This window comes from Rhinatrema bivittatum, chromosome 3 (genome assembly GCF_901001135.1).
Source record: "Rhinatrema bivittatum chromosome 3, aRhiBiv1.1, whole genome shotgun sequence".
In the NCBI taxonomy this organism is placed as follows: domain Eukaryota; kingdom Metazoa; phylum Chordata; class Amphibia; order Gymnophiona; family Rhinatrematidae; genus Rhinatrema; species Rhinatrema bivittatum.
The window spans coordinates 535,565,455-535,587,647 of NC_042617.1; the positions used below are offsets into that span (position 1 = coordinate 535,565,455).

Consider the following 22,193-nt stretch of genomic DNA (forward strand, 5'->3'; position numbering starts at 1 on the left):
TATAGGCCAGACCCAGATCTAGTCCCGCCTGTAAAAAAGAGAGGATCTGCCCCACCGAAGCCTGCGGAGCCTGAATATCTTGGGAGACACACCACTCCTTGAAGACTTTCCACACCCGAACATAGGTCACCGAAGTGGACGACTTGCGCGCCCGTAGCAGGGTGGATATGACTGGTTCCAGATAACCACGACGTCTCATTTTACGCCTTTCAAAAGCCAAGCCGCAAGACAGAAGCGATCTGCCGCTGGAAAAAATATTGGCCCCTGACGGAGAAGTCGCGGTAGGTGACCGAGCCGGAGAGGGTCGTCCACCGCTAGATGGAGAAGATCCGCGAACCACGGCCGTCGGGGCCACTCTGGCGCCACGAGAATCACCGGACCCTGATGGTCTTCTATCCTTCGAATGACCTTTCCCACCAGCGGCCACGGTGGAAATACATACAGAAGACACTGGCGTGGCCATGGGAGAACCAGAGCGTCGACTCCTTCCGCTCCATGTTCTCTTCGACTGAAAAAGCGGGCGGCCTTGGCATTTCTGGCCGTCGCCATGAGATCTAAGCGGGGAGTTCCCCAGCGTTTGACTATCAGAGTCATCACCTCTTCTGAGAGTTCCCACTCTCCGGGATCCAGACGCTGTCAACTGAGGAAGTCTGCCTGTTCGCTGTCGACGCCCGCTATATGGGAGGCTGCCAGTCGCAGAAGATGAAGCTCCGCCCATTCCATCAACCTGTCGATTTCCAAGGATACCAGTCTGCTCCTTGTGCCTCCCTGACGGTTGATGTATGCCACTGTGGTGGCGTTGTCAGATAGTACTCGTACCGCCCTGTGGTGCAACAGGTGTAGAAATCCTTGTAGGGCGAGTCGAACGGCCCTGGACTCCAATCGGTTTATGGGCCAGGTCGATTGCTGCGTCGACCAACGCCCCTGCATCGAGCTGTCCTGACAGACCGCTCCCCAGCCCGAGAGACTGGCGTCCGTGGTCACTACCACCCAGTTCGGTGACTCCAAGGACACTCCTTGAGCCAAATGCTGTGGATTCAGCCACCAATCGAGACTTAGCCTTGCAGAATCTGGAATCGGGAGAACCGCCTGATAATCCCGGGAGACCGGTTTCTACCGGGACAGCAAAGCCCTCTGAAGAGATCGCAGGTGGGCAAAGGCCCACGGCACCAAGTCGATGGTGGAGGCCATGGTTCCCAAAACCTGAAGATAGTCCCACGCCGTCGTGACCTCGAGAGTCAAAAACCTGAGGATCTGCTTGCGTAGAGCCCACGCTCTCTCCGGAGTGAGGAACACCATGGCAGCATTCGTGTTGAAGCGCGATCCTAGAAAGTCCAGCGTCTTTGAAGGACGTAGCCTGCTCTTTGCGTAGTTGACAATCCACCCCAGTGAGTGGAGAAACTGAACTACCCTGTCGACTGCCTGAATCCCCTGCCTTTTCGACTTTGCCCAGATGAGCCAATCGTCCAGATAAGGATGTACCAGGATTCCTTCCCTTCTGAGAGCCACCGCCACCACCACCATGATCTTTGTGAAGACCCGAGGGGCCGTGGCCAGCCCGAAGGGTAGAGCCCAGAACTGAAAATGTTGTCCCAAAATCTTGAAGCGAAGGAACCGTTGGTGGTCTCGAAGGATCGGGATATGCAGGTACGCCTCCGTAAGATCCAAGGAGGCCAAAATCTCCCCTGGATGTACCGCAGCCAATACCTAACGGAGGATCTCCATGCGAAACCGAGGTACCCTGAGGGAGTTGATGGTCTTGAGGTCCAGAATGGGCCGGAAGGTCCCTTCCTTTTTGGGTACCACAAAGTAGATGGAATAATGGCTCCGACCCAATTCGAAGGCCGGCACAGGTACTATCGCCCCCAATGCAAGGAGACGAACTAGTGTCTGTCGAACGGCCTGGCGTTTGAGAAGGGACCCGCATGGAGAGAATAGGAACCTGTCCGGTGGAGGTCGGACAAAATCCAACGCGTAACCTTGTCTTAGAATACTTAGGACCCATTGGTCTGAGGTTATGTGGACCCATGCTTCGTAGAAAAGCGTAAGCCGCCCCCCCCCCCCCAGACGGGGAACCGACTCGTGGGTCCCCCTGGCATCATTGGGACGATTTCGGAGAGGTACCCGTTCCGTGTCCGTCTTTACCGGAACAGCGGCCCCGAAAGGACCGGTTCCAAGTATGCGAGCAAGAAGAAGGAGCTCGAGGTGGCTGTTGTCTCGTGGGCCGGGACTTGCGCTGATTTCGGAACCTATTTCTGCCGGTGTTGAAAGATCTATAAGAGCGGGGGCGATCCTCCAGTAGCTTATGAACCACGTTTTCGTTAAGTGACTTAATAATCTGATCCAGGTCTTCCCCAGAGAGATACTTACCCTTGAAGGGAAAAGATCCTAGGCGGGGTTTGGATGAAGCATCAGCTGCCCAATTCCTTAGCCAAAGAAGACGGCGTGCCGACACCGCAGCCACCATGGCTCGTGCCTGTACTCTGATAAGATCATAAAAGGCATCTGCTCCGTAGGCAACCACGGCCTCTAATCTGTCTGCTTGCTGAGCCTCGGCGTCTGGTAAAGACTGAGACGTAAGAAGCTGTTGTATCCACCGAAGTCCTGCACGCTGAGCCAATGAACTGCAAATAGCAGCTCACATACCCAGAGCCGAAACCTCGAATACCTGTTTCAGGTAAACCTCCAACTTTCGGTCTTGGGTATCTTTCAATGCCGTTCCTCCCGTAACAGGGATGGTCGTATGTTTTGTCACTGCTGAGACCGCCGAATCTACTGCCGGGACACGGAGAAGCTCTAAGAAATCCGTCGGCAGAGGATACAATTTATCCATGGCCCTTCCAACTCTAAGGTTGGACTCCGGAGTATCCCATTCTCTGGCGATCAGCTGTAAAATATTGTGATGAGTGGGGAAGGCTTTTGCCAGAGGACGAAGTCCCGCTAGTAGTGGATCCCCTTTCTTGACGCTCTGGTCTGGAGTCACTGGGTCCGGAGGGGGATCAATGTCCATCTCCTGGAGTATGTGTGGAATGAGTTCATCAAGTTCTCCCGCCTGAAAAATGTGGAGGACTCTAGGATCATCCCCCTCGACCTGAGCTGTCAGGGAGGGGTCCTTGGCGAGCGGGTCCACGAGAGGATCTCCTCCTCCTGCTGTCTGCGGTGCTGTCAGGGCAGAAGAAGATCCCCGGGAAGTTCCCGGAGCTTCCCCTGCAGGAGGTACGATAACCTGGGGAAGAAAGCTCCCCAAGGCAGTGGACAGACATGGTATCTTAGATGGAGGAGGACCCCCTCCACCCAGCAGAGAGTCCCTGCTATGCACAAAGGCCCTGTGCATTAACACAATAAACTCCGGAGAGAAAAATCCCTCCGAGTTTCCAACAGGCTGTCCAAACGGCTGAGTTCCGACAGTAGGAAACGGCAGGGTAGAAGAAAACTGAGCCTCTGTGTCGTCTGTCAAAATGCCGGTGCTTGCCTCCTTATACAAGATGGCCGCCGTTCCCGCACTCGGCGGGAACGGAGCCTGCCGCTTTCTGCGCGCTCGGTCCTGAGGTAGCTCGACCTCGTCCGGAGAAGGGCTATCCTCCCCTCCCAAAGAAACGCTGAAACGCCGACTTTCACGGGACAGGGAGTCCCCCTGTACCCCACCGCCTTCACCGGCTGCCGCTGCATTTAGGCACGAAGACGGAGGATGTTCGAGCGCGCAGAGTGAAAACAGTCAGCCAATACAAGGAGGCTGAGGGTCCGGCCTGGTTCTACCCCCACCGACCCGAAAAGACCATCGGGGAATGGGACCTCCCAACGGCCGGCAGCCCCGGGGAATGTAACTTCGCGGGGCCGCGGGTAAAAGCACTTCCTCACGCCCCCGGGGGGGGGGGGGGGAGGGGAGGGTAGACATGAACACAGGCAGGAGGGGAGTGACCCGCACCACCGATATGCTCCCTCGGACCCTAATAGTAGCGAGTCCCTCTGTACCTGAAAATAAGGACTTACCTCCAGCCCTGAAGAAAAAAAAACAACGGGAGGAGGCAGAAAGAAGAAAAGGTGACAGTGACAAGCAGTCTGTCAGCAAGTCTCAAAAACCAGAAACCTGGCTGAATTACTCTAAGAGAAATTTAATCTAATAAAACTTCTCCCTAACAAAAACTTGATCCCTCAAACAAATAAAAAATTATTTCCATAAAATAGAAAAGCCTAAGGCTAAATGCTGGGGACCTCAGTGTCCCCTGCTCACATCTGCTGGAGTCAGAACAATACTGAGAGCTGAGGCGTGGCTATAAGGCACCCCCCTGAGAGTTTTTTGTTCTGACTCCATCTGCTGGACAGGGGACATAACCACCGTCTGGAATGATCTTGGTACGTACAGGAATCACATTTTCCCAAATCTAGACCTCTCATGATTTTAAAGACCTCTGTCATATCCCGCCCCCCCCCCCCCCAGCCGTCTTTGCCAGCTGAAAAGCCCTAACCTCTTTATTCTTTCCTGATAGGGGAGCTGTTCCATTCCCTTTATCCATTTTGGTTAACCTTCTCTGTACCTTCTCCATCGCAACTATATCTTCTTTGAGATGCAGCAACCAGAATCGTACACAGTATTCAACGTGGCATGGATGACATTTTTCCCTTTTATTCACCTTCCTAATAACTCCTAACATTGTTTTCTTTGACTGCTGCAGCACATTGAGCTGACAATTTCAGTGTATTATCCACTATGAAGCCTAGATCTTTTCCCTAGGTGATAGCTAATATGGAACCTAACTGTGTAACAGCATGGCTTATTTTTCCTTAAGTCTAGTCACCAGCATATTTCCTATTTAGTTTCAAAACCTGCACTTTGGATGTCAAAGGTTGGGTGAATTGATTCCATTGGGCACAAAGGCCCCACTGTAGAAATTGTATGTGAAGGCAGATCAGTGGAACCACATCTCAGCCATATGGCAGCGGCAGTAGAACACATTACACATGTCTCACCAATGACTGATCTGAGTTCAACAGATTGTACACTACAGCGTTCACTCGATATGTTGGAAAGTAAGCTCTCTGGGAAAGAATCTATCCAAGCTCTAATGAATGTTATTTTCTGACAGGGAATTAGAGCAGATTTCTCCAAATTCACCAGGAATCCTAATGACAAACATTTGTATTGATATGTTCATGGAGGTTAATACCCTCCTGCGAGTTCACCATCTCAAGCCAGTCATCCAAATATGGGAAGACTGATACGTTGCCTTTGTAGGTGCACTGCTACTGTTAGGCATTTGGTAAATACCCTCAGTGCTGCTGACAGTCCAAAGGGGAGCATTCTGTACTGACAGCGGGAGAAGGCCACCATGAAGTATAGGTAATGCCAGTGGGTGGGATGGAAGTGAATACCAGCATAAGCTTCCTTCAAATCTAAAGCACACATCCACTCTTCTTTCTGGATAAAAGGGAAGAAATGTGTAGAGAAATTTTGACTCTCTCCTGGAGTATATGCTTATTCAGATTTCTTAAATCCAGGATGGATCTCAATCCTCCAGATTTTTGGGTTAAAGAAATAATGGTGATGCAGTCCACCACTACATCTAGGTCATGGGACATTTGCTCCCTAGAAACACTATGAAGATCCCTACGATTTTGCCCTCTGTTGGTGATCAGGTAGAGGGGCTGCAAATAGTTGTAGGTCTTGATGGTCCAGATGCTCCTGTGGAGGCTTTAAAAATCTGGAATGCGTCATTGGTAGCTGCTTAGCTCTGGGTGGAGAGGACGAGTGGTGCCTGTGGCTTTCTTGCACTTGCTTGTGCTTTGATGCTTGGTGTCATGGGTCGACACAGATGTGTTGCAGTTCGATGCAACTTTCCCTCTGGACGATGCATTATCTTGGGATGAAACAGGTGAGGCGTGGGACAATGCAGGTGTTCCACATGAATCTGTTACTTCACAGGACATCACAAATGCCTAATGCCAGGCTGCGTCATGCATCGATGAGTTGGTAGTCCGAGTTGCAGGCCTCGCTTTAGCTCGCTTTGTCAAAATGTGCGTGGGTTTGCCGTGCGTCGAATTGAACTGCTTCGTTGGCATTGGATGCATCACTGAAACACTGGCCTTTGCATTTTTGGACCTGGTTTCTGACATGCTTCTTTTTTTTTTTTTTTTTTTTTAATGGGTTGAAGTCACTGGGTCTTCAGAGGATGCCCTTTTACAGGGGTCTCTTGGCCACAGTTTGACTCAGCGAGGACTGGGTTGAATGTCGTGGACAGGGAGCATAGCTGCCTGAGGGCAAGGCGCCTGTCTCCTCACGAAGTCTGGCAATTTTTTTAGCCCTCTGTCTCTAGGCCCAAGGGGACATGCATCCACAGTTTTTGCAGGCTGCCTAGCAGTGCTCCACACAGAGGCATAAATTATGTCCATCCATAGTGGACATATGCCCACAGGAACAATATTTGAATCCCAGGCTTTTCCTCACAGACAAGTGGAAAAAATCATAACTGGATCAGACTGTTGACAATGACTGAGGTTACTGTGTGCAAACGCACATGCATGGGCAGAGCAAAAGCTCTATTGGAGAAAGTTCCGAACCGTGCTGACGGGAGACATTGCATCCCAATCAGCATGTCTTTCACTCGCTTATCGACGGAAAATCTGGAATCTATACAGGAAGGGACTGAATCTCAATCAAATCCTATTCCAATTATGTAACACTCTGCAGCCACAGAAATTCTCCCAACAATGGTTTTTGGATATTTCCCTTTTCAACTCACCATACAAAAAACGGTTTTCAAATTCTGGCATTACCTCAGTAAACAGCAAAACACCACCTTCCACTGCTAGACACATTTTGAAGTAACTTGAAACCCAAAGAGACTCTCAAACTGCTATTATACAATAGGTTTACTATATAGATTAACACCAAGGACTCAATCACCATACCTATGAAAAAGCAGCACTGAAAACATTACACTGGACCCCAGAAAGCAGACTTACCTGTAACAAGTGTTTGAGAACAGTGTGTTAGTCCTCATAGGTGGGTGACACTGGATACAGCCCGGTCAGGAAATTTGATCTCAGATTCTAGAACTTTCAAACATGCCCTACTGAGCATGTATAGCTATAGTCATCACCCAGCCCTCTAGGCAGAATCCCTCAGTCCATGATATAAATCAAAAATGGGGAAACCAACTCCCACGGAAGGTGGGTGGGTTTTGTGAGGACCAACATCCTGCTGTCCTCAGCGAACACTCGTTACAGGTAAGCAACTCTGCCTTCTCAGAGGACAAGCAGGATAGTATTCTTCAGATGAGCAATTCAAGCGATTCCCAAGCTATAGGTTATCCGAGCAGGACAAAGCAGGAAACTAGAGTCCTGAAAGCACCTCTCTCCCTTTTGCCTGTGAGGCAGCTGGCCCACAAAGGGGTCTAGGCAGGAATAGAATTGAGCTCTACAAAGAGAAAACCATAGAAAAAACAGAGGCAAAACTCCAATGTATAGCAGAAGCACTTAAGACAGGAGGAGATGTGAATGCCAGCAAGAAACAGATTCCACATCACGGAAAGCATTACAATCAGAGTTTCAGATCAGTAAACCCCGACAGTAGGTCTAGAACCTCCTGGATATAGGGAAAAAGTCTAGAGATATAAACAAGAGAAAAATCTCTTGATGAAGGCCAGTTTCCTTCGGTGTTACAAGACAACTGAAAAACCAACTGGGCCCAGAAAGCTCCCCAGAAAAACAGATCCATTGGCATCTAAGGGACAGAATGCATCTCAACCCCAAGTGAATAACTGATGATTCTAGTAGGGAGTTACCCACCAAGTTAGAGTTCTCAGCCTGCTTGGAACAGCTGAAAGAGTGAATTCCCCAGTGAAGAAATCCAAAAACACTCCATCAAGAGACAGGAAGCCGGGGTGTCAAGTGCAAACCCCTGTAGGAAAGGATTTCTTCACCAGCCTGGAAACCTAAGGGTACCAAGGTAGGATAGTGTGATCGAAACAGACTGCCTACCAACCTGGCTTAGGTATTAATCTCAGCCATGATTACATATACTACCCCATGAAGCATCTGGTCCAGTAAATGGAACTGTTGGTCAGCCTAAAGCACAGCAGGTCTTTGAGAGCGCCATTCCATATTCGATCTCCCCCTCATACAAGTCTTTTTTCTTTGGGGTTGAGAAATACAACAGTAGAGCACTGTCTACAGACAGGGTTATCCCTAAACTGGTGTAATATAGCTTGCAAGCCACTGCAATCAAACAGTAGCAGCTCTGTTGAAGAGTCCCGTGTCCCCCACTCCCTCAGCCATGGATATGACGAGAGGTTGAAAGGCATACTTGCCAATTAGATGGACTAGAACCCTCCTCACTGAGGTAGGGGCCCACAGGCAAGAATGAGTGGCAATAGTGATACGCCACAAAAAAAAAAAGCCATTGAGCTCAGTAGGTACCAAAAGGTGACTCCCTGACAGGAGAAACCCCCATCTTCACCAGGGAGCTACTCCAAAGAAAAAAAGAAAAAAAAAAAGGACTTGTATGAGGGGGAGATCGAATATGGAATGGTTCCCTCTCATAACAGACCTGCTGTGCCTTAGGCTGACCTAAGGAGCACACTACCGCCTGACCAGCTCTCTGATCCTGTGAGAAAGAGCAACTGTCCGTCAGAAGCAGTGACATCCCTTCTCTGGGAAACTGAAAGAGGGCCACACATTGTATGGATGGACAGTCAGGCGTCCAGGAGGGAACCCGAAAGGGTTGCCCAGGAAACCTAGTTGTATCTCCCCTTCCTGAAGGGACAGGAAAGCAATGGGAAATTGGGGCTGCAGATATGAAAAACCTTCCAACTCTCCAGGTGAGAGTTGGGTTACAGTCACTGATTGTCGATATTCAGAAGCGACTGATATTGGCCACTTGCAGTCACCCTCAGATGGGGTAAGCCACCATGGAAATCAACTGAGGGACCCCAGCAAAAAAAAAAAAAAAAAAGTCCAATGACTGCTGTTCCTGTCCCCTGGTTCTGGCCTACAAGACTATGCACATATTCAAATGAACAGAGGCCAGAGTTTGTCGATAAACCTGCAAGTGATGGAGTCCCAGGGGCTTCCCCACAAAGGGCATTTCTAACACAGGAAGAGTCGAAGACAGTCCTCTTTTGAGGAAGGGGAAGACTGCCAACACTAGTCTCCTGGTATCCACTCCCATAGGAGTTTGAGCAGGAGCGCAGTCTTAGGTCAGTCCTGTGGTTGCAGCGCACAACCTGTTGTGCTCGCCACAAGGGAAATACACACACCTATACTGTAGAGGGCAACTAGAAGAATAGTGCACTCTGCCGAAAAAGAACACTGACCAGTACTCATACAGGGGTATCCCATCCTATGGATGGCAGCACACCTACAAACCGACTCGCCGTGCTTGTGGGTTGAATCCCACAGCACAGCAAGGGCAAAGCACCACCTGTTAGTTGGGGGCTGCATGCTGCCAAAAAGTAGTTAGTATGTGATGGCACCTTCCTCACCAGTGCTCCCATTTTGAACTTTTCTTTCTGAAGAAATTTGTTTAGATTTCTGAGGTCCAGGATGGGTGGAGGTCACCTGTTTTCCTTAGAAGTAGGAATTAGCAGGATTAAAATCCTCTGCCTTGCTGTGTCCAGGAAACAGTGTCCCGAGCTCAGGTCCTCAGTAGGATGGACTGTTCTGTTCTCTAGCAGGGTTTCAAAATCTAGAAGCCTGCCCAACTGGTGGAGCTGGTGTGATCTGGATATCAATTGTTGACATGTACGTGCTTTTTGAAGTGCACTGGTTGGTCTCATGCAGGAGCTGGATAATACTCGCATGAGCAGTAAAAGGTCCTTCTAGCATCCCTCTTCGCTGGTTTTCTAGCCGAGGAGGGAGAATTTGCAAGAATTGTAGAGAGCTGTCGCAGGGTCTCGCAGTAGTCTTGCAATTGAGCCACCGTCTGCTGGACCTTGTGCACGAAGAGATAATCTGCGATGCATGGCAGATCAGCTATTTTATCTTGAACTTCGGGCCGTAAATAAGGGGCCATAAGCCAGGTTCACCATCTAGCACCGAGTCCCGTTGCTGGCAATGGGAGTACGTTTTGAAGCAATCACATGATGTTTGAACTTCATGTTGATGGCAGTGAGGTTCCCTTAGTGTTATGTCAAACACAGCTGCTAAACAGTAATATGTGACACCAACATGGATCCCCAGAAGATTTTACGACCTAGACCCTCACGAAAACTTCTGGTCCTCTTTAGTGACCAGGTTGAAAGTGATTTCATTTGGAGGGATAGTCTCCATTCTTCTGGTGGAGAAGGCTCATAGAGGAGGCTGGTTTAGCTCTCAATGGGATCAATGCCGAAGCAGGATTAGAGTCCCCATCGCCCATCGAGGATTCCGGGATAGGAATAGGGGCCCGTGGAGGCTCAGAAGGACAAGTCGGCATAGATGACTTAGGCTGTTATTAGTAGGGTACTGATTGAGGGCAGCGAGGCGGTGCGGCAATGGTGCGAATATCGATGGCTCTGGTGTTGGTGCCAGTATGGGGGCCGGCATTGATAGAGGTTGTCTATTCCGGAAGGCATTGAGGACAGCCTGGCAGATGACGTCGTCCAGCTCCTCCCTGGAGTTGGTATAGGTAACAGCTACAGGGGGAGGCAGGCTAGGCATTACTGGCACTTCCACATGGATCTGTGGTGGCTCAGTACTCGGCACCGGTGTCGGTGGGGAGTGCCTCGGGTGCAGAGGAGCATGGAGACTCTTGTACCCAGGCCCGCTTCGCAACTGGCTCGATGGACATAGATGCCGATGCGGTATCTGTGCCGGCACTGAACGCGGAACCCTGTCAGTGCCGGCGACGATGTTTCCCCTCTGTGCTCGGCCAGTCATTCTCCAGCACAGAGTAAGATGCCACCGAAGTAGTCTGTGACGGATGGTCACCGTGCCTCTACTGCTCCTGGCATTGTTTTTCACCTAAGGATTACATGGGGGCTCTGGTTGAGGTCCCGAACATAAATTGCCATGCTGGGTCAGACCAAGGGTCCATCAAGCCCAGCATCCTGTTTCCAACAGAGGCCAAACCAGGCCACAAGAACCTGGCAATTACCCAAACTCTAAGAAGATCCCATGCTACTGATGCAATTAATAGCAGTGGCTATTCTCTAAGTAAACTTGATTAATAGCCGTTAATGGACTTCTCCTCCAAGAACTTATCCAAACCTTTTTTGTACCCATCTACACTAACTGCACTAACAACATCCTCTGGCAACAAATTCCAGAGCTTTGTGTGTTGCGTGAAAAAGAATTTTCTCCGATTAGTCTTAAATGTGCTACTTGCTAATTTCATGGAAGTATGAAGTATGGAGCATTTTTGTTAGTCGAGGGCACTGAGGTAGACTGCACCAATGATGTCAATGGCACCAACGGCGGCCCGGATGGATCGATAGCGGTATAGACTGCATCGATGATAGCCATGACAGGATTGATTCCGGCCTCCACAGCATCAATGGGAACCCTGGACGCCCTAATCCCTCTAGCCCTGATGGAAGATCGCAGCAAGGACATCTGCGGGCATCGTGGGGTGGGCAGAGTGTGATATATGAAGGGAGAGGGGAAAAAATAAAAAGAGCCACAAAACAGTTGGTAACCCAAGGGAACTGACAGTGAGGTGACAGGAACCAACCGGCGAACACAGAATAGTGCTCACCAAGTGTCGATGAAAATGTATGCAAAGGGAGACCCGTGTAGGAACATTTGTGAAGTAAAACTTCAGGTTTTTCCGTGAGGAAAAGTTGTGAGAAAAATAAATCTGAGCTCCTAAACACGAGGCAACTGCAGCGTGGGGGGGGGAAAAAAAAAAAAGGAGACTGAAGGGAGACCCCCTGTGGACACAGGGATCATGGCATGCTAGGCATGCTCAGTGTGCCAGTCAAAGTTTGTTGGGCAAGAAGTGACAAAAGTGTTCCGTAATAGAGCTCCGCCTAATGACGTCACCCATATGTGAGGACTACCATCCTGCTTGTCCTGGGAGAATCAAGCAGTTTTTGTGTGGGGCAGGAGAATGGATCCAGGGCCTTCTGCTCACACCACATAGAAAGCCTCCACTTCAGTCCATAGGACTTTCTAGTGGAAAGCTTTCTGGAAATCACCTGGACCCAAGACATCTTCAGAGAGATCAAGCAGTTGCAGAATTAACCTCTCAGCCAGGCAGTGAGCTACAGTCTGGAGGTTGGGATACTGCAGTTTTCCTTGATATTGAGTGATGAGCTCTGGGGAAGTCCCCAAACTGATCGGTTTCCAGATGGACAACTCCAGCAGGAGTGGAAACCAGACCTGTCTTGGCCAATGAGGGGCTATGAGGATCATAGCCCCTCTATCCTCACAAAGCTTCAAGAGCCTTAGACACCAAGGGAATCTGAGGATATGCATACAGAAGATCCTTTCCCCAATGGTGGGCAAAAGCATCTGAGGCTGTTCTGCCATTTGTTCTGTACAGGAAGCAGAACAGTCACACCTTTCTGTTGCAGGGAGATGCGAACAGATCCTAGTCTGGGCTCTACCAGAGGCAGAAGATCTGGTTCACTACCTCCTGGACCGGAGACCACTCATGGGGTCTGAAGGCACGACTCAGTCTATCCGCTAACATGTTCTGTTCCTGCCAGATACATGGCCCTGAGCACTATCCTGTGGGACATGGCCCAGGACCAGATCTGGATTGCTTCCTGACAGGAGGTATGACCCTATGCCTCCCTGCAGGTTCACATACCACATGGCTACTTGGTTGTCTGTTTTGATCAGGGCAACTTTGGACAGCCGATCTCTGAAAGCCCATAGTGCATACCTGATTGCCCAAAGCACCATGAAGTTGATTTGAAAATGTGCTTCCTGGGCGGACCAGAGTCCCTGGGTGCAGAGCCCCTTTACATGAGCTTCCTACCCCAGGGTGGATATATCTGTGGTAAGGATATTTTGGGTGTTGGGGGGGAGAGAGAACGACTTTGGAAGGATATTCCCCGTTTCAAATTTAAGTATTTAATAATTTTTATATACCAAATTTTTCATGCGAACATGCCACCAGGACAAAGTCCCAGAAAGACAGGGTGATTCGGATGTGATCCTGGAGGCTCTACGTGGCCTGGTACCACTGCAACCTTGGGGTCCATTTGGCTCTGCGCATGTGCAAACGTGCCAAGGAAGTAATGGACTGTTATGACCATGTGGCCCAGCAGCCTCAAAATGCAAACTGACACCCGCTGGCTCTGTTGAATTCCCTCCACTATGGATATCGAAGTGACCTCTCTGGACCACAGCAGGAAGGCTTTTACCCAAGCCATTTCTAGCAGGGTTCTTATGAAATCCAATTGAGATGATGGCCTGAGATAGGATTACGGGTAGTTGACAAACCCTAATGACTGCAACACTGGGATGGTCAAGTGCAAGGACCTAGTGGCTCCGGGCTGAGATATGCTCTTGACCAGCCATATGTATAGGTAAGGAAAAACATGCACTCCCAAGCCTGCGGAGGTGCGCCCCCACCACAGCCAGGCATTTTGTGAAGACTCATGGGACTGACGCATGGCTGAACGGCAACACGCTGTACTGGGAGTGCTGTTTTCCCATCACAAATCTCAGATACTTCCTGTGATCTGGGAAGATCTTGATGCGAGTATGCGTCCTTTAAAAATCGAGGGAGCATAGCCAGTCCCCTTTTTGCAAGAGGGGAATCGGGGTGCCCAGGGAAACCATCTTGAACTTCTCTTTTTAGAAACTTGCTCAGAGACTCCCATTCTCTTTGGAATCAGGAAGTACCAGATGTAGAATCCCTGCCCTCTGTCTTGGTGAGACAGGTTAGACTGCTCTGGCCGTTAAGAGAGTAGAGAGCTCCCATATCAGTACCTCCTGATGCACTATTGGCCCCCAAAATGGGTACAGAGGACAATTTGCCCATCCAAACAAATCCCCGAACCAGGATTTGACCGGGGTGCCAGCTGGGGCTTGAGAGCTCTGCCTGGGGCAGCTGCGGGAACTCACCCTCTGAACAGGAGTGAGGGGCCAGAGAATAGTATTTCCTCTGGCAGTAGAAATACTTCCTCAGACCCTATCTTGCCGAATTCCTTGCTGAGGAGGGTGGTGCTGAAGTGCTAGTGGAGAGAGGAGTGACGTCACCGGTGTGAATGGCAGGGTGAACGAGAGCTCTCGCTCCCCACAGCCTACTATCCATTACAATCTTCCTCAGCTGTGATATATTTTAGCCTGTCAGGTTACCCGTCGTGAGCGCTATAGCCTCTGATGTCCCAACGAAAAAAACTTGCCGATTTACGCCGATTTTCTTACAAAAAACAAGAAGGACTAGAAGTGGCGAGCCTTGTAAATATGGCGACCGTGGAGGAAAACGAACCGGGGAGTCCACTCTCTGAGGAAGTGACGCCGTTTGACGATGACTTACCTTCCAGGACGGAATTAAAACGCTGGTTTACAGAGCTTCGTCAAGATCTTCGACAGGACCTACAAGATTATAAAAAGGACATTGTTGCATCGATCGAGGAGATGAAGGAGGACATATCAGAAAATGGCCGCCGGATTTTCGAGGCAGAGACTAAAACTGAAGCCTGCGCTGAGGATATTAAAACGCTGCAAGCCGACCGGCGAAGTCTAACCCTTGAACTCGAGTCCCTCGCTGAAAAGGTGGAGGACTTAGAAAACCGCTCGCGTCGCCAGAACCTTCGTTTCAGAGGGATACCCGAAACTCCGGAGTACGTGGACTGTATGGCCACCATTGAGAAAATCAGTCTCATGCTTCTGGACTCGCTAGACCGGCCCGCAACGGAGGACTCCAGTGCTTTACATATTAAAATAGACAGAGCACATCGTGCATTGGGCAATCAACAATCTGACCGGCCCCGGGACATTATTGTTAAATACCACGACTATGTTACCAAAGAGAGGATCGCTATGGCGGCCCGAAAGCGAATGGAATGGACCTGGGAGAATCATAAAATTATGATTTTTGCGGACTTAGCACCATCAACCATAAGGAAGAGGCAAGATCTGAAATCTGTCACGGAGGCTCTGCGAAAGGACAATGTTAAATATCGCTGGACCTTTCCGTTTGGCTTGGCCTTCACCTTGCAAGGTAATTTTCATAAGATGAAGTGCTAGTGGAGAGCTGCAGGAAGGTCTCATGGTGGTCCCATAAATGGGCCACCACAGCCCTCACCTTATCTCCAAAGAGATTCTCTCCTGTGCATGGCAAGTCAGCGAGTCTTTCCTGTCCCTCCGTTCAGAGGTCAGAGGCCCACAGCTATGCCATTCTGCAGTCTCCGATTCCCACTGCAGAGACTCTCTATGCAGTTTCAAAAACGTAGACTGTACAAACCTCATGTTTTCCACACTCCAGGCCCTTATGCACCAGCAACATGAAGGTGGCTTCCTGCTGTTGAGGCAGCTGCTCTTGCCACCTCCTGCACATGCTTCCAGAGGGTTTGTGAGTACAGGCTCATGTAGAACTGGCAGGAGGCAATGCAGGCAATGAGTGTGGCTCCCTGAAATACTTTCTTCCCAAGAGTGTCCATTGCCCTGTGATCCTTCCCTGGGGGTGCAGAGGCATGGGTCAGAAACCACAGATTGGTCTGACAGCTGACACTACTCTAATCCAGTAGCCTTCTGGATGAGGTAAACCCCATCTGCCTCCCTGTTCACTGGAGGAACTGTGAGGGGGTGTTCCCAGATCCTCAGCAGCAATTCCTTAAGGATTTCATGCACTGGGACCACCACGATCTCCTTAGGAGCCTCCACAAAGTGGAGGATTTCTAGCATCTTATGCCTGGCATCCTCCTCGGTCAACAACTGAAAAGGGATGGCCTCAGCCGTCCCCCACATAGATTATGTCCTCCAGCGGAGACTTCCTTCATTCTTGTGGAAGAGAAGGCTCTGAGGGGAGACAATGAGCCCTCTGAGGAGGAATGTGCAGTGTCATCCCCCCAGGGATCATACAGAGTCTCATCCTCACTGTAGTCCACAGGAGATGAAGTCCTAGTTGCTCTGCCTTCGACCAGATGCATGGGTACTAGGGACAGGGGGCTGCAGGCCTTGGTATCCCTGCCAGCCTCAATGGAGTTTCCTCCTGGGAAGAACTGGCAACGAGCACTATATTGGTCAGAGGGGAGCATCGGTGCCCCACTGGGCATTGATGGCCTCCAAGGAACAGATACCAGCTGGATCGGTAATGCACCGATGAGCACACAGCCATTTCAGCACTGGTTCCAGAACGGAGAGCGTGGGCATAGACACCAACTGTGCCACAGAAATTATCCCTGCAGCACTCATTCCACCACCAGCTGGACTCTCCACTCCAACTCCTCTTCAAAAGTTGCTGATGCCAACCAATACTGCAAGGCAGGAGGAGGGGTGGCCAGATCTTCCTCTGATTTGAGGTGGATCGAATGCTGGTACCAGGACCAGTGAAAACTGCAGACCCATGGCATTGATGGAGAATTGGCACACCTTGCCGTGGGTTCGCTTTGGGGGCATCACGGCATGAGCCGGTGCCTCCCCAATCCCGGCACTGTGCGTCGAAGGTGACCGGTGCAGATGCTTCCTCGGCTTACCTCTGGTGCTCTATTCGGTCTTTCCCTGGTGCCAAGGTCGATGATTATGAACTCCATGTCCTTGACCTGGAAGAGACTAACAGGGGCCAGTCTCCAGTGCCCATATACACAGATAGCATCGACTGCCCCATCAATATCAATGGCCCGGTGTCCATCGGTACAGCTGCTGCCAATGGCTTGGATTTCCTCGACCCGAAGAGCTTCTCCATCTCGTCCAGTGCAACATCCCTTAGGGGGTCTTCTGAGCACACGACCGGCAACCACGGACATCATGTAATGCCCCCAGGCAGAGGACACATCTCATGAGGGTCCGTGATGGACATGGTCCTTGGGCACTGGGGACAGACAAAAACTAGATGCAGCCATGACCAAAGAGAAAGGGGATAAATGAGTGGTGACAGCAGGTGATAGAAGCCTGTGGGCACCAAGGCACTGCTGCCACAGGGGGCAACGGCACAAAAGTCAACTTACCAAAAATGCTGAAAAACCCAATTAAGAGGTCTATGGGGGGGGCACCACGAGAGACCCGGCGTCAATGAAAAGTGAAAAAACCTATAAAAAGAAAATCTGTGAATGTTTTCCAAGGCAATTTCTAGAAGAAAAGTCACGAGCTCACAAAACCATGAGGCAAAAGCTCCATGGGGAAAAAAAAAAAACTGAAGAGGGCCCCCATGTGTGAGGACTATCACCCTGATTGTCCTAGCATAAAAAAAATCACCTCATAAAAACAAGTAGAATCAATAAATAAAAATCATAACAGTAAACCATATAAAAATATATTTCAAAACAGCTGACAAATAGAACATCCATTAACTTTTTAGATCCTGCTAATTGAAGGGGTTATTTCCTGATGCCCCTTTTTACATATCTTAGTTAACTAGACCCAAATATGGTATAAATAAATTTGCAAGTAATTAAAAGAATATGAAAAAATGTTCCACTTGTGGAACGTTGGTACCTAAAAGGTTAATTAAAAACACTAGTAAAGTTTTTAAAATTTACCCACCACCAATAAAATACTTCAAAATAGCAGACAAACATCCAATAATTAAAACTAGCAAGGATAATAAAATCCCAAGCTCTTAGTCACCCCAAGGTGAGAGGATTAGGGGCCAGGGGGGCTCACACACAGGCAGACTCTCTCCCCCCCCCCCCCCCCCCCCCACATAGGCAGGCTCTCCCCACTTCCCAAGCACACATGCTCACACAAACTCTGGCCCTCCCCTTTCTCCTGGGCCTTTGGCTACTGCCAGCTGCCTTCAACTGCCATAGGATGGATCCACAGCAGCCCTGCTGCAGGGCCCCTTGGGCTGCCAAAGCATAGATCCATAGCAGCAAGTCAGTTTGAGGGGCGATGCCACCACCCGCCCCATGAACAGCGAGCCAGCAGCAGGAGCAACATTTAAAGCCTATGTCATCACCTACAGCCGCAGGGCCCATCTCGCAGCTCCTACTGTAAAATAGGCCCTGAGGCAGCAGGAAATAATGCAGGCCTCAATGCTGGGAAATAATGCAGGCCTCAATGATGCTCCTGCTGTTAGCTTACGTGGAGACAGGGAGGACAACTTGGATCAGTGAATGATGGGGGGGGGCACCCTCAACTGCAGTAAGTTGTACTCCATTCCGCAAACCATTCTGAATGGTACTTGCCACCCTGTGACGATGCTTAAGATATTATAACAGGATAACTACATCTGCCATTTTAACTGCTCTCCTCTTGAACCTACTCTTACAGTGTTTAATGCTGTACATGGTTTTTAATGTGGACAGCATGGTAACTGCCTTGTTTAAATTCATAATGATGGATGTAGCTAATACCAAGCTTTCCACAGGAAAAGAGGAAGATATTAAAGGCTCAATCAAAAACAGAGACTCCAATACTAGCAATTTAACATATATCTATTATATGGAGTAAAGACATTAGGAAGCATGGGAGAAAAAAAAAAAAAGAAAGACTAGAACAGAAGTGAGAGGAACAGAGGGAAGGAGTACAAAAGGTGGTCTTACCCTGGCTTTATTTTCCTTTATGTCAGCCCAGTACTTGTGGAACTTGACAATATTAAGATGCTCCAGCTGGATGAGATTATCAAATACAGCTTTCACTTTCTCCTGTAGGACAGAGAATCATATTTCAGAAAAACATACAGACTCCTGCCTCCCTCCCCCCAGGTCCATTTTACTTACCTCCTGGAGTTTAAAATTTTTCCTTTCTGAGAACTGGACCTCATTCCACACCACTTCAACACCCTCCTCTGTGTCCATTGCCAAATAGGCACTGTCGATGCCAGGAACATTGCGTTGGTTCACCTACAATAGAAAAAACCACAAACATGACTTCAGATTAAGAGACATGCAGTGAGATCACAGCTCACACTGCTCTTGCCTGGAAAAAGACAGCTCCCATCTTGCCAGCAATATTTCACTGAAGAGTCTGAACCCATGCATTCCTGATGTTTGCCAAAGACCTCCAAAGCATGAAGTCAGACACAGAAACAAGGTTCACACAATTCTTAATTGGAAGCAGCCTACCCCCAATTAACAGATCAATCATTTTATGAGAAGAATGGTCAGACTGGTTAAAGCACAAGGCCAGAAACAAAATGCCATGCTGGGTCAGACCAAAAGTCCATCAAGCCCAGCATCTTGTCTCTAACAGTGGTCAATCCAGGTCACAAGTAACCAGGATCTGAAAAAACAGGTCCAGTCTTTCTTGCTCATAACCAATAACTTTCCCAAGTATACTAAGGGTATAGACCAGCTCCTAGCGGAAAAAGTCCAAAGATGCTTTTTAAACCAAGCCATGCCAACAACTTCTACCACAACCTTTAGCAACAAATTCCAGTTTATTTTTTTCATTATGTGCACAATTACTTTCTCCAATTTGTTTTCATGAGCTATTAGCTTCATACAGAATTCCCTGGTGTGCCTTCAGATCTTATCAAATGTGCCACAGGGGTGGGTGGAAGTCACCACTGCCTGATGCTTCGATCCAGACCAGCACCCAGGCACTGCACTTAACAAGTTGTAGCAATGAACCACCTGAGGTGATTCTTAAATGTGTAGAAGCTCTATTCTGAGAACTTGTGTAATCATGCATGCCTCTTCTGAGCACCAACGTGTAGTAATTAATGAACAGCATGTAGGCCCCGTTGTGTGCAACATGCACATTTAACTCAGCAGCTCTACATTCTTCCTTGTCCTGAGCCTCCCAAGCCCTTCCAAACTTTGTCCTATCCCCAGGCTGCATGAGATGGAAAGAACATGCATCGAGCATTGATGCGACTTACTCTTAAGTGTTCAGAGTAGCAGTAGTGAAGTAGTTCTGGCAGCCACATGGGTCAGCCATGGTAAATACTTACTGCTGCCCACACCAACTTATCCTGCACTTATATAGAGAGGGAGCTGGTTTATCATGGGTTCTAGTATTTCTGCCCCCATTCTCCCTTTGTTTTTAATATTTGGAAGAGACTGGGATATTAAGCCCTTGCCTAATTTTTCTTCTGGCCAAGAGACCTCTCCATGTCCACACTGCTTGGTCTGTGTGCCACACAATTGTCAATGTAGGTATACTTCAAGCTTGAGGTTAGGAAACACTGCCCTAAGTCCTAGTACTATTGGAAAGGGTAAATCATTCCTTATTTACCCCACTTAGTTTTATAGACTTCTATCATCTCTTCTCAGCCATCTCCTGGATGAAGAGCTCTAGCCTGCGTAGCCTTTCCTTACAGAAAATCCATTCCATCCCTTTTATCTTGTTGTTCACTCTGCTCTGTACCTTTTCTATTCCACTATATCTTTAAAATGGGGTAACGAACCGCATAAAATACTCAAGGTGTGATCGCTCTATAGACTGATATAGAGGCATAACCTGTGTTTTACTTCCCATTTCTTTCCTTCTGAAGTTTAAGATTTTATTTGCTTTGACTGCCAGTGCACACTGAGCCAAGGATTTCAAAGTACTGTCCACAAAAACTCCTTTTCCCAGATGGGATCTGTAATAGGTATAGCCACCTGGAAAAAGGAGTCCCTGTGGACAATAGAGGCATTATCTTTTACTTTCCATTACCTTTCTAATTCCTAAAAGTCTGCTTGTTTGACTGCTACCACACTGAAATAAGAATTTCAGAGTATTGACATAAGGATTCCAAAATCCTTTTACTAGATGGTGGCGCCTAATAGAACCCAGCAGCATGTACCTATAGTTTGGATTCTTCCCCCCTATATGCAACACTTTGCACTTGTCCACATTAAATTTAATCTGCCATTTAGACACCCAATCCTCCAGTCTCAAGGTCCTCTTGCAATTTCTCTCAATCTGCATGATTTAGCTACTTTGAATAAATGGTGTCATCTGCAAATTACTTCACTTATTTCCCAGATTATGTATAAATATATTAAAAAGCACTGGTTTCAGTACAGATCCCTGGGGCACTCCCATTTATCTTTCTCAGCGGAGAGAAATGATCCAAGCCTGTTTCCTAGCTTTTAACCAGATACCAATGCCCAGCAGAACAGTGGCTCTCAAACTTTTCTGTTGGAAGACCCCTCAGATGATGCTCACGTGCATGACACTGAACACATGACCATCACGGGGCTAAATGTAAGCACTCTGCAGTCACAGGAATCCCTGTTCCCCCCCCCCCCCCACCCCCACAGAGTGCAGAACAGAACTAGGACATTTTCCCTTACAATTCCAACAAAAAATATTCTGATTCTAGTGTCAACTCAGTAATAGCTACACAAACTCCCTCTATCAGGCAACAATGTAAAATAAATACATTGGGGGGGATGGGGACCTCAGCACATGTAGCAAGCCTGCCATACATAGCAGCACTAACCAAGGACCCAAACAGCAACGGCTCTACACCCATGAAAAAGCATTTTAAATTTTAATTTTTTATTTATACAAAATTAAACACCTTGCATTAGAAATACATAAGTAATAAGCAGCCACAAAAAAAACCCAACAATTACTCATTCCTAAATAAAAATAAAGAAAAACAAAAGGGAACAGAAATATGACACCCTTAAACTAAATTAAAAAAATAGAAAGAAAAACTTGGCTTAACATGATAGCTACTATACTATAAAGGATCATCACACTAGACTCAATCAAGGACAACATTCTTCTTGAATCCGAAAAAGATTTAACTGTTCTAAAGAAAAAATAAAGAGATCCTGATATTTTATAATACATTTACATGGATACCTAAAAGTAAGAAAGAGCAACCTCAAGCAATGACAGCTTGCCGAAGGGCAAGGAACCCCTTCTCTCTCTCCTGTGTTACCCGAGAGAAGTCAGGGAAAATTCTTACCCCCATGTCCATGAAATAAAGATGACAGATCTGAAGTTTCCACATCACAGAACTTTCAAGAAAGTTTAGTTTACTAATCAGGCTGTGAATTTGGATAATTTATCTGATAAGACGATTGAAAAGATGGTAGGAAATAAGCTGTATTGACTGGAGAAGCTTGCATTGGATCAAAAAGCAGTATTTCAAGAAAAAAAATCTTTAAGGCAGCGTTCAAGCAGTGTGTCACCCAGCACACACAGGTGTGTCGCCACACTTCCTAGTTCCCGCTGCCCCAAGCTGCTGCTCCTGCTCCATCAAAATGCAGCTC

The 22,193-nt window shown here is 48.3% G+C and overlaps 1 protein-coding gene across 3 annotated transcripts in view; it reads right to left on the reverse strand.

Annotated features, from left to right (window-relative positions):
- NRBP1 (nuclear receptor binding protein 1) overlaps positions 1–22,193 on the reverse strand; it is a 276,204-nt gene that overhangs the window by 149,711 nt on the left and 104,300 nt on the right. For all 3 annotated transcript variants that reach the window (XM_029596342.1, XM_029596341.1, XM_029596344.1), the window contains exons 3-4: positions 18,756–18,878; positions 18,579–18,680 (exon numbers count right to left, since the gene is read on the reverse strand). In XM_029596342.1, the coding sequence (XP_029452202.1) occupies positions 18,579–18,680; positions 18,756–18,878 (225 nt within the window). The remainder of the gene's footprint in view (positions 1–18,578; positions 18,681–18,755; positions 18,879–22,193) is intronic.